Source organism: Diorhabda sublineata, chromosome Y (genome assembly GCF_026230105.1).
Source record: "Diorhabda sublineata isolate icDioSubl1.1 chromosome Y, icDioSubl1.1, whole genome shotgun sequence".
In the NCBI taxonomy this organism is placed as follows: domain Eukaryota; kingdom Metazoa; phylum Arthropoda; class Insecta; order Coleoptera; family Chrysomelidae; genus Diorhabda; species Diorhabda sublineata.
In genome coordinates, this window is record NC_079486.1 from 6,583,646 (window position 1) to 6,596,685 (window position 13,040).

The 13,040-nt window shown below is 32.9% G+C and overlaps 2 protein-coding genes across 2 annotated transcripts in view; one reads left to right on the forward strand and one right to left on the reverse strand.

Annotated features, from left to right (window-relative positions):
• Nucleotides 1-1,145: 1,145 nt before the first annotated feature.
• LOC130451926 (proteasome subunit beta type-5-like) lies at nt 1,146-1,966 on the reverse strand. The gene is made up of 4 exons (XM_056791282.1): nt 1,835-1,966; nt 1,583-1,781; nt 1,337-1,530; nt 1,146-1,283 (listed from the first exon to the last, which is right to left on the reverse strand). The coding sequence occupies exons 1-4, from the start codon at nt 1,964-1,966 to the stop codon at nt 1,146-1,148; spliced, it is 663 nt and encodes a 220-aa protein (XP_056647260.1).
• A 10,293-nt stretch (nt 1,967-12,259) lies between these two features.
• LOC130451927 (proteasome subunit beta type-5-like) overlaps nt 12,260-13,040 on the forward strand; it is a 3,413-nt gene continuing 2,632 nt past the window's right edge. Inside the window, exons 1-4 of the mRNA XM_056791284.1 lie at nt 12,260-12,391; nt 12,445-12,643; nt 12,696-12,889; nt 12,943-13,032. Of these exons, the coding sequence (XP_056647262.1) occupies nt 12,260-12,391; nt 12,445-12,643; nt 12,696-12,889; nt 12,943-13,032 (615 nt within the window). The remainder of the gene's footprint in view (nt 12,392-12,444; nt 12,644-12,695; nt 12,890-12,942; nt 13,033-13,040) is intronic.

The following is a 13,040-nucleotide window of genomic DNA, read 5'->3' on the forward strand; positions in this document are numbered from 1 at the left end:
AACATTTACATTAGTATAACTTATTTTTTCAATTCCTAAATTACTAATTGCTACTATGTTTCGGACTCCCATGGCTAACAAAAATCATTATTTTTAGCAACAGCAATATGTATGAGTTTTTTTATTATTATGAATCTTGAAAAGAAAATCCTTTGTGGTTACCCATATGGGTTTAACACACCAACGCAATGCAAAACAACATAAGAAGTTTGGAGCTAAATCATCTCAGTGATTCTACGTTCCTAAAGTATCTTGAAGTGCCCTTTGCCCGTTAGTGTCTTATTACCTGCCACTCATTCTATTTTGAGATATTGATATTTATAGTGATTTAGTAAGAACCATTTTCATGAATTGTAACGAAGTTTTAGCCAGCTATATTATGAGCGGTTGCTTATTGGGAACGTGGTAACGAAACACCAAAGTGGATTTTCAGTGGTTAGAATTTGTATTAATTCTTGTAAAATTTTTAAATATCATTTACAATAATTATTACAATTCAGAACCACCGAAAATCTTATTCTAATTATTCCCCAGACGATGAATACATAAGTATTCGAAAGTATTAAAGTTATTTCCCGTGGAAATTAAACATATTTTCCGAACTTGTGAATCGTCTGGGACTGAAATTATGGTTAAATACAAGAAATATGTACAAATGTTTAATAATATTTTTTTTACTTACAATAATTAATTAAGAGTAGTTTTAAATTGGCTAGATGTTGTAGTGAGCGATGTTCAATAATGATTGGTTAATTTATGGATAACATTAAGTTGAAATTTATGGGGTAGGTGAGGTTAGTTGGTTGTTAATAGCGTTTATTTTTATAGATGTTCATTAGCCACTCATGTCTATCATGAAGAACTCAATATGCATTATTAATCTACCAAGGTTTTGACAACTAAAAAAAAATACAAAAAAGTCTATTTCTTGAAACTACATATATTGCCCCAAACGATGAATTCATCAATATAGACACTGATGTAAATCATCTATAAATATCTATAACAAATTCTATAAGAGGTTTAATTTTAGAAACAACATATATTGCCCAAAAGGATTAATGCATTAATAAGAAAACTGACTTAAATAACCTTAGTGTATTTTATTTGAAACATTTTTCAAATACAAATTACATAAAATTAGATCAAGCACTTATAAAATTTATATCCCACTTATAACCTGAATCCAATACACCGAAAGCATAAATTGAACCAGAGCCAATGCTAAATACTTCTCCTGCTGTTCGAAGGCCTTCTGAATCTACATAATAGAGTTGAGGGCCCTGAAAAACTCATTTCCATAAATGTACCTTTGTAAGAAAGATGATTTTCATACCTTTGTATCCCAACCAGCTAACATCATTCCCATAGACAATCCCATTCCCTTATAATTGTAGACCATATTTGCCAATAATTTGGAAGCAGCAGCTACAGATATACGTTCTCTATTCCTAAGATCATATATTCTGCATTGTTTTGCAAGATCCCTATCCCAATATACACAGTCTGCTGCACCCCCAGCTAATGTTCCTAGAAAAATACAAAATTAAAGTGATTTATGATTTTTGAGTACTACAATTACCTAATAAAAAATCATTTATCTGAACAATCTTCTTCATAGTTTGGGAGCCAATAAATTGTCCTCCTGTAGCTCTGGAGTCTACTGCAAGAACTACTCTTCCTTCATACTTGAATCCCAAGGTAGTTGTACCATGATCAAAATTCATTTTCAATTCACGTCTCGTTTCATCTTTCGTGAGTATCGTAAAACTATTTGCAGGCTAAAATTAAATAATGCTGGATATAATCTAAATATTATTCAAATGGCTCTTACATCACTTAACGGTGGTACTTGCAAACTCATGTTACAGTTGAAATTGGTAAAAAATTGGTGCAAATCATTTTTATACAAGGAATTTTCAAAGGTAATGTTATCCGATAAACCACAAATTTCGGTTAGACTCATTTTTAATATAATTGCGCAACGTATTGTTATAAAGTTTTTAGCTGCAGAAGGTGCAAAACCGGCCGAAATCTTGAGAAGATTGACTGTACAGTTCAGGGAAAAGACGCGGTCGCGAGCTAGAGTGTTTGCTTGGCATAAACAGTTCGTGGAGGGCCGTGAACGTGTTGAAAATGAGAGCCATGACCGCAGACCCCGCACCAGCATTACAGCGGGCAACATCGACAGTGTTCGTCAACTTGTTGAAGGTGATAGGCGTCTAACAACTTCGGATATTGCAATTGCGATATGCAAGACTTGCATATCGCCGCAAAAGACGACACCTTCCAATGAGAAAAGTGATTCTCCTCCATGACAATGCTCGCCCCCATACGGCAGCCCTGACAGTACAAAAATTGGAGCAACTGGGTTGGGAGACACTGGAACACCCTCCATACAGTCCAGACCTGTCTCCCTGCGACTTCCATGTCTTTGGTCCTCTCAAGGAAGCTTTGGGAGGGCAAAAATTCCACAGCGATAATGAGCTTGAAGCATATGTGCGCAATTGGCTACAAACACGACCTGACTCTTTTTACCTGGAAGGAATTAAAAAATTACCTATACGCTGGGAAAAATGTGTTTCTAAATCAGGAGATTATGTAGAAAAATATACTATGATTGTTTGTGCGTTTAAAATCAAAATAAATATTTTAAAAAATAAGTCTTGTTTATATTTGATTCACCCTCGTATGTTTTATTTATTATTTATTATGTTTTTTTATTATTAGCGTAACGTTTAGAAGATAATGAATTATTTAAAAAGTACCTAGTAACTAAGCAACTATCTATATAACTTGGCATTTATCTTTCAATTATGTTCGATTATGAGATTGTTTCGTAACGCCACACGTAGGTTTGTGAGACCTATGCGGGAAATTTTATGAGTGTGTTGGTGAGACTGTGTCATCTGTTCACATCTCGCTGTCATGTAAATTCAATCTTGTATGCTAGTGAAAGACACATTCTACCGTTTAACTAAATTTGAAACATCAAATAATATAATATAGGGTTAATATATTTCCTCTGTAGAAAGGTCAAAATTTATCAAATTTATTAACTTTTGTCTGTGCAGATGGACAAGCAAATATTTTGGACTACGAACCCAAACTTTTCCTCCGATATACAGAGACTGCTCTCACAGGAAAGTGAGAATGAAGAGGATCAAGACCCTTGTGACAGTGGAGAAGAGAATTAACAAGTGAACCTGCTGAGGTCATACTACGAGATTCCCCACGTCCAGGTACGAGTACTCAAACTGATCCAGGTCTTTCTCATGAACATCTAAGCCATTCTTTTTCGGAGTCTGAAGATGATTCAGATTTCTCACCAAATCTTAGTTAGTTAGAAGGCGCGAGTGACTGTAACGAATCTGATTCCACTCGAGCTCAAGTGGTTCCTCCAGCATGTGATTCCAAGCATGCCAAGAGTGGAATGAAATGGACTTAAAAAGAACCTAGAAGGGTGGGAAGGCCACCATTTTATAATGTTTTGGAATGTAAGCTACCAGGGTTTACTCAATATGCATCGAGAAAGTTGAGAAATTCTCCATCAGAGCTCGATGTTTGGTGTTTGTCATTCGATTCAGACATGATGGAAGAAATTAGAAAATTTACTAATCTACATTATCAGCAAACAAGGAACATAATTGGAGTGGCAAATATTAGAAATTATTAAAACGGAAAATGAACTGCGTACATTTCTTGGAGTTTTGCTGTTTACATCAATTTACAAATCGAATAAAGAAGATACAAAATCTTTATTTGGCACTAGTTGATAAGCAAGAAAACAGTTTCTCATAGCCTCAGCTATTTCTGAAATATTTCATAAATTCCTGAAAAACAGTCGACTTGTTTATAAAGTTAGTGATCGATGTACCATCGATGAAACATTGCTTTCGTTTCGAGGGTGTGTTAAGTTAAATATTAAATTAAATATATACATGCCCAAGTTTTTGTTTTTGATAGTTTTTAAAAGAAAGATAAATTTTGACGTTTCGACTTTTCTTTAAGTCTTTATCAAAATATGATATTGAAACTGACAATTTTCTTATTTATATTGATCTATAGATCACCTTCATCATTTATATCAAAATAAGGATAAATCAACTTAGAACTTTGTTCCCATAAGAAAAATTAATTAATTTTTGTAAGAAAATAAGATCCATAGAAACCTGCATCGTCTGCTATACAAACTTTGAGCCCATTCTCAAAGATGGCGCCAATATTTAATTTACAATATAGTTCCAAGCGACAGTCAACGTCATTATTAAGAATAATAGGGTTCCAAGCGACAACAAAGTAATCGTTTATGTGTTAAGTTCAAAGTCTGTGCCTGTTGGTGCCTGTTTTACACGGTATAATATGTCACGTACTTCAGAAGAAGGGTCTTTTGAAGACTTTTCAAGCTCTGGATCAGAATATGTGCCAGACTATGAAGTTAAAAAACGGTTTGTTTATGAATCTATATATTTACAGATTTTTAACCTCAATGTTTTTAGAAACTTATTGCAGTCAAGCAACAGCAGCTTGGAGAGCGAATAATCAGAGCATGAAGAATCTCTTTCTCACCTAAAAGCAAATGGTGTAGCAGGAGTAAGAAGGTACAATAGTTTTTGACAAAAATAAAATTTTAGAAAAAAAACTTCCTTATGTTTGTAAATTATTCCGGAGATTGGGAGGCCTCAAACTCAGTAAATAAGAATGTTCCAATACCAGAGGATCATGGCTCGATAGTCAAGTATGGAATATATAATATCAAGTATGGAATAATTCATAGTTTTATTAGGTTAATCATTCAAATTCAGTTTTGAGTCTTGTCATGTTTTTAATTTTAATTTCATGGAGTAATAATACTTAATTAATAGTACTAACAAATATTGCTAGTCAAAGAGCATGCTTTCTCCGAAGTTATAGAAAAAATGATGATAGTGTATTTACAATATAGTAAAATATATTTTCCTATGACCACATATGAAAATGATAGATTGCATACACATTTTTTCCTGAGAAAGTAGCTTATTTCACACATATACTAAAAAATAATACATATGCTTCTTTTTCTTATGTTATAAGTGGTCTCGAACGATAGAGGGAATATGCGATACAATATGAATATGGCTGGGTGCCGAAAAGCAAAATTCAAAATTTAAGAAGACTGAAGAAATAGACAATATGATTTTTTAAGGTTATACTAGTGTTTACAATGAAAATGGAAAGTTTTGAAAATGGAAAGTTTGTTGTAATTTGTGTTCAAATACATACTAGTCTCTGCAAGATAATTAAGCGTTAAAATTAAGTGTTATTACTATTACCGTGTAATGTATAAAGTAGTTGAATGAATATATATTCTCCATAATGAAGGAAAACATTTTTTTGGTTTTACTAACAAGTTAAAAGTTTAAAAATTATATACATCCATAGATAACCCTGCAACTAATAGATTGAGGAGTGCTAATAAAATAATGAATGCTATTAGTAACAGTAGCACATTAAACAAAGAAGCTGCAAATAGAAACATTGAACATAGTGTTTAACAAAATGCTGAACAACATACTGACACTGCACAACCCAAAAACAATGCAAGTTTGTTTACAGCAACAAGAGGCAATGAACACATATGTTAGCGATACCAGGAATGCTGCAACATTACAAAATCCTCTGTAATTCAGTAATTGTTATAATAACTACTTTACATTTAACTTTTATAACGCCTCAAAAAAAATTGAAACAAAATCCTCAATAATTATTTAGTTCTTCTTAGGTATCTAATGTAATATAGTTACAAAAAATTCATTGTTCTAATGGTTCTTTTTCTGTTCTTTAGTTATAAAATATTTCATAACCATTCTTTTCGTTTTTGTCGTATCTATTATCACAAAATAACAAATATTTTGTAGAATTTTTTTACTTTTCAGCACACATGTGTATATACTTTTCAACATACGTGTGATATTGTTTAAATAACTTTCTTATTTTAAAAATAAGTTTTTTTGAAGAATCTTTCACGTGATCGCACTCTTTACTTTAGATAGATATAAAAAAATTAATAATAAAGTGTTACTCTAGCCGAGACAATTAGCAATTCATGTTACAATTAATTGGCTCAACAGGCATGGGAGGTTGAGGCTAGTGTATAGTAAAAGATGAGGAGCATAACCTGGCAGCTTTATGAACATGTTGAATAAATACACGTGGTGTAATAAGATCAATTTAGTTTTATTTAAAAGCGCTCGGATATCATACATGAAGTACAAACAAATTGATAAAGTTAAATTTGTTTTTAATTTTCGATTCGTTAAAATATTTAAAATAATAGTCGTAACGATTATTTCTAATGTTTGAGTTTCTAATGAGTTCTTCGACTATCTAGAGGTTTGTTTTTAGTAGCTGCAGTGGCAGTTATATACTCATGAACTGGCCTGCACTGGTCCAGTTCCAGTGCAGCTACCAAGAACAAACCTTATACACTCACGAACTGGCCTGCACTGCTCCAGTTCCCGTGCAGCTACCAAGACAAACTTTAGGTGTACTGATTACGAATACGAATGATGGGACGAAAGCGCTAAATAATCAAGTAGCAAAATAATGGCGTTCTCAAATAACATTTTTAAAGCAAAAACCTCCAAAGAAACAAAAATTGCCGAGTGCTAAAAAAATAGAAGTATGTGTTAAGGTAACATTGGTTTTAAAGAGAGTGGAAATAACTGAAGAGAAAGAACAGAGGACTGAAACGGGTATTTATATATTTGAAATTGATTGATATTAGAATGAAGGATTGTAAAAATAATCGAAAATTTGATAGATTGATAATAATGAAGAAAAAAATCCTCGGATCATTCTTCTGGGGTTAACTGATATGATACAGATATGCTGGCGGATTGTCCTTTTAAGTCGGTGGCATCATTGGTGATTATAATTCCAGTAATATGATGATAATCTAATTCAAAAATGTTATTCACATTTGCTGAATCCACATTAGATCCACAGGATGCTGTACGACCATCTGTAAACAAAAATTCAAACATATCTAATCCATTACATCCCCATACTGTCAATTTTTTCAAATAGGCTCCTTTGAAATCTATCGGAATTGTTTCGGAAGATGCCTCTCCTAAATTCATCGAATCACTATTTTCGTAGTGGATAACCATCCCTTGAATTTTCGGAACAATCCTAGATGATCTGAAAATAGCTACAGCGATTCCTATCATTTTATTTCTTCTACCGTTGATTAATTTCGGTTGCAATGGACAACCTACTTCAATAGGCATCATCCCTCTAGCTAAAAGCGGCGTAAGCCGAGAAAAACGTGTGGTTCTTTTAAAATTCATCGCCAATAATCAATATATTCAAAACCGTTAAGCGCGCAATACTGACGCACTACTCCCATAGAATTGAACACTGTATCAGGAAAACAGGTCTCATATTCTAAATAGTATTGGTCAACAAATACTTTATTAATGTATTGAACTGCTCCATCTTCATCTTCTATAAGAGTGTTCATCTACATCTTTAACATGTTAATATCGTCATTAGTTAATTCCAATTTCGCTTGGTTAACTATTCCAAATTGATAAAATAGTATCTTCATGTTAACTACGGCCGAATACATAGGTAAGAGAAAGTAATTGATATTTGCATAATCAGAATCTTCTTCTTTTTTAAACGTGATTTTTTTCTCAAATCAAAGTTTGTGCGATTGTAAAATAATGTTCTCCCGTGTTGGGTAAATTGAGCTCAAGCTCTTGATGCAACGTCTGAATCTGAGTTTTCAGCGACCTTAAAAATAAGGTTAGTGTGATTAAAAAGTTTTAATTTACAAGTATTACTCTCAACCTAACATAAAAAGAGAGGTCTCATATTTATCAAATCGAAATTATTGTCAATTCTTTAGAAATAATCGTTACGACTATTATTTTAAATATTTTAACGAATCGAAAATTAAAAACAAATTTAACTTTATCAATTTGTTTGTACTTCATGTATGATATCCGAGCGCTTTTAAATAAAACTAAATTGATCTTATTACACCACGTGTATTTATTCAACATGTTCATAAAGCTGCCAGGTTATGCTCCTCATCTTTTACTATACACTAGCCTCAACCTCCCATGCCTGTTGAGCCAATTAATTGTAACATGAATTGCTAATTGTCTCGGCTAGAGTAACACTTTATTATTAATTTTTTTATATCTATCTAAAGTAAAGAGTGCGATCACGTGAAAGATTCTTCAAAAAAACTTATTTTTAAAATAAGAAAGTTATTTAAACAATATCACACGTATGTTGAAAAGTATATACACATGTGTGCTGAAAAGTAAAAAAATTCTACAAAATATTTGTTATTTTGTGATAATAGATACGACAAAAACGAAAAGAATGGTTATGAAATATTTTATAACTAAAGAACAGAAAAAGAACCATTAGAACAATGAATTTTTTGTAACTATATTACATTAGATACCTAAGAAGAACTAAATAATTATTGAGGATTTTGTTTCAATTTTTTTTGAGGCGTTATAAAAGTTAAATGTAAAGTAGTTATTATAACAATTACTGAATTACAGAGGATTTTGTAATGTTGCAGCATTCCTGGTATCGCTAACATATGTGTTCATTGCCTCTTGTTGCTGTAAACAAACTTGCATTGTTTTTGGGTTGTGCAGTGTCAGTATGTTGTTCAGCATTTTGTTAAACACTATGTTCAATGTTTCTATTTGCAGCTTCTTTGTTTAATGTGCTACTGTTACTAATAGCATTCATTATTTTATTAGCACTCCTCAATCTATTAGTTGCAGGGTTATCTATGGATGTATATAATTTTTAAACTTTTAACTTGTTAGTAAAACCAAAAAAATGTTTTCCTTCATTATGGAGAATATATATTCATTCAACTACTTTATACATTACACGGTAATAGTAATAACACTTAATTTTAACGCTTAATTATCTTGCAGAGACTAGTATGTATTTGAACACAAATTACAACAAACTTTCCATTTTCAAAACTTTCCATTTTCATTGTAAACACTAGTATAACCTTAAAAAATCATATTGTCTATTTCTTCAGTCTTCTTAAATTTTGAATTTTGCTTTTCGGCACCCAGCCATATTCATATTGTATCGCATATTCCCTCTATCGTTCGAGACCACTTATAACATAAGAAAAAGAAGCATATGTATTATTTTTTAGTATATGTGTGAAATAAGCTACTTTCTCAGGAAAAAATGTGTATGCAATCTATCATTTTCATATGTGGTCATAGGAAAATATATTTTACTATATTGTAAATACACTATCATCATTTTTTCTATAACTTCGGAGAAAGCATGCTCTTTGACTAGCAATATTTGTTAGTACTATTAATTAAGTATTATTACTCCATGAAATTAAAATTAAAAACATGACAAGACTCAAAACTGAATTTGAATGATTAACCTAATAAAACTATGAATTATTCCATACTTGATATTATATATTCCATACTTGACTATCGAGCCATGATCCTCTGGTATTGGAACATTCTTATTTACTGAGTTTGAGGCCTCCCAATCTCCGGAATAATTTACAAACATAAGGAAGTTTTTTTTCTAAAATTTTATTTTTGTCAAAAACTATTGTACCTTCTTACTCCTGCTACACCATTTGCTTTTAGGTGAGAAAGAGATTCTTCATGCTCTGATTATTCGCTCTCCAAGCTGCTGTTGCTTGACTGCAATAAGTTTCTAAAAACATTGAGGTTAAAAATCTGTAAATATATAGATTCATAAACAAACCGTTTTTTAACTTCATAGTCTGGCACATATTCTGATCCAGAGCTTGAAAAGTCTTCAAAAGACCCTTCTTCTGAAGTACGTGACATATTATACCGTGTAAAACAGGCACCAACAGGCACAGACTTTGAACTTAACACATAAACGATTACTTTGTTGTCGCTTGGAACCCTATTATTCTTAATAATGACGTTGACTGTCGCTTGGAACTATATTGTAAATTAAATATTGGCGCCATCTTTGAGAATGGGCTCAAAGTTTGTATAGCAGACGATGCAGGTTTCTATGGATCTTATTTTCTTACAAAAATTAATTAATTTTTCTTATGGGAACAAAGTTCTAAGTTGATTTATCCTTATTTTGATATAAATGATGAAGGTGATCTATAGATCAATATAAATAAGAAAATTGTCAGTTTCAATATCATATTTTGATAAAGACTTAAAGAAAAGTCGAAACGTCAAAATTTATCTTTCTTTTAAAAACTATCAAAAACAAAAACTTGGGCATGTATATATTTAATTTAATATTTAACTTAACACACCCTCGAAACGAAAGCAATGTTTCATCGATGGTACATCGATCACTAACTTTATAAACAAGTCGACTGTTTTTCAGGAATTTATGAAATATTTCAGAAATAGCTGAGGCTATGAGAAACTGTTTTCTTGCTTATCAACTAGTGCCAAATAAAGATTTTGTATCTTCTTTATTCGATTTGTAAATTGATGTAAACAGCAAAACTCCAAGAAATGTACGCAGTTCATTTTCCGTTTTAATAATTTCTAATATTTGCCACTCCAATTATGTTCCTTGTTTGCTGATAATGTAGATTAGTAAATTTTCTAATTTCTTCCATCATGTCTGAATCGAATGACAAACACCAAACATCGAGCTCTGATGGAGAATTTCTCAACTTTCTCGATGCATATTGAGTAAACCCTGGTAGCTTACATTCCAAAACATTATAAAATGGTGGCCTTCCCACCCTTCTAGGTTCTTTTTAAGTCCATTTCATTCCACTCTTGGCATGCTTGGAATCACATGCTGGAGGAACCACTTGAGCTCGAGTGGAATCAGATTCGTTACAGTCACTCGCGCCTTCTAACTAACTAAGATTTGGTGAGAAATCTGAATCATCTTCAGACTCCGAAAAAGAATGGCTTAGATGTTCATGAGAAAGACCTGGATCAGTTTGAGTACTCGTACCTGGACGTGGGGAATCTCGTAGTATGACCTCAGCAGGTTCACTTGTTAATTCTCTTCTCCACTGTCACAAGGGTCTTGATCCTCTTCATTCTCACTTTCCTGTGAGAGCAGTCTCTGTATATCGGAGGAAAAGTTTGGGTTCGTAGTCCAAAATATTTGCTTGTCCATCTGCACAGACAAAAGTTAATAAATTTGATAAATTTTGACCTTTCTACAGAGGAAATATATTAACCCTATATTATATTATTTGATGTTTCAAATTTAGTTAAACGGTAGAATGTGTCTTTCACTAGCATACAAGATTGAATTTACATGACAGCGAGATGTGAACAGATGACACAGTCTCACCAACACACTCATAAAATTTCCCGCATAGGTCTCACAAACCTACGTGTGGCGTTACGAAACAATCTCATAATCGAACATAATTGAAAGATAAATGCCAAGTTATATAGATAGTTGCTTAGTTACTAGGTACTTTTTAAATAATTCATTATCTTCTAAACGTTACGCTAATAATAAAAAAACATAATAAATAATAAATAAAACATACGAGGGTGAATCAAATATAAACAAGACTTATTTTTTAAAATATTTATTTTGATTTTAAACGCACAAACAATCATAGTATATTTTTCTACATAATCTCCTGATTTAGAAACACATTTTTCCCAGCGTATAGGTAATTTTTTAATTCCTTCCAGGTAAAAAGAGTCAGGTCGTGTTTGTAGCCAATTGCGCACATATGCTTCAAGCTCATTATCGCTGTGGAATTTTTGCCCTCCCAAAGCTTCCTTGAGAGGACCAAAGACATGGAAGTCGCAGGGAGACAGGTCTGGACTGTATGGAGGGTGTTCCAGTGTCTCCCAACCCAGTTGCTCCAATTTTTGTACTGTCAGGGCTGCCGTATGGGGGCGAGCATTGTCATGGAGGAGAATCACTTTTCTCATTGGAAGGTGTCGTCTTTTGCGGCGATATGCAAGTCTTGCATATCGCAATTGCAATATCCGAAGTTGTTAGACGCCTATCACCTTCAACAAGTTGACGAACACTGTCGATGTTGCCCGCTGTAATGCTGGTGCGGGGTCTGCGGTCATGGCTCTCATTTTCAACACGTTCACGGCCCTCCACGAACTGTTTATGCCAAGCAAACACTCTAGCTCGCGACCGCGTCTTTTCCCTGAACTGTACAGTCAATCTTCTCAAGATTTCGGCCGGTTTTGCACCTTCTGCAGCTAAAAACTTTATAACAATACGTTGCGCAATTATATTAAAAATGAGTCTAACCGAAATTTGTGGTTTATCGGATAACATTACCTTTGAAAATTCCTTGTATAAAAATGATTTGCACCAATTTTTTACCAATTTCAACTGTAACATGAGTTTGCAAGTACCACCGTTAAGTGATGTAAGAGCCATTTGAATAATATTTAGATTATATCCAGCATTATTTAATTTTAGCCTGCAAATAGTTTTACGATACTCACGAAAGATGAAACGAGACGTGAATTGAAAATGAATTTTGATCATGGTACAACTACCTTGGGATTCAAGTATGAAGGAAGAGTAGTTCTTGCAGTAGACTCCAGAGCTACAGGAGGACAATTTATTGGCTCCCAAACTATGAAGAAGATTGTTCAGATAAATGATTTTTTATTAGGTAATTGTAGTACTCAAAAATCATAAATCACTTTAATTTTGTATTTTTCTAGGAACATTAGCTGGGGGTGCAGCAGACTGTGTATATTGGGATAGGGATCTTGCAAAACAATGCAGAATATATGATCTTAGGAATAGAGAACGTATATCTGTAGCTGCTGCTTCCAAATTATTGGCAAATATGGTCTACAATTATAAGGGAATGGGATTGTCTATGGGAATGATGTTAGCTGGTTGGGATACAAAGGTATGAAAATCATCTTTCTTACAAAGGTACATTTATGGAAATGAGTTTTTCAGGGCCCTCAACTCTATTATGTAGATTCAGAAGGCCTTCGAACAGCAGGAGAAGTATTTAGCATTGGCTCTGGTTCAATTTATGCTTTCGGTGTATTGGA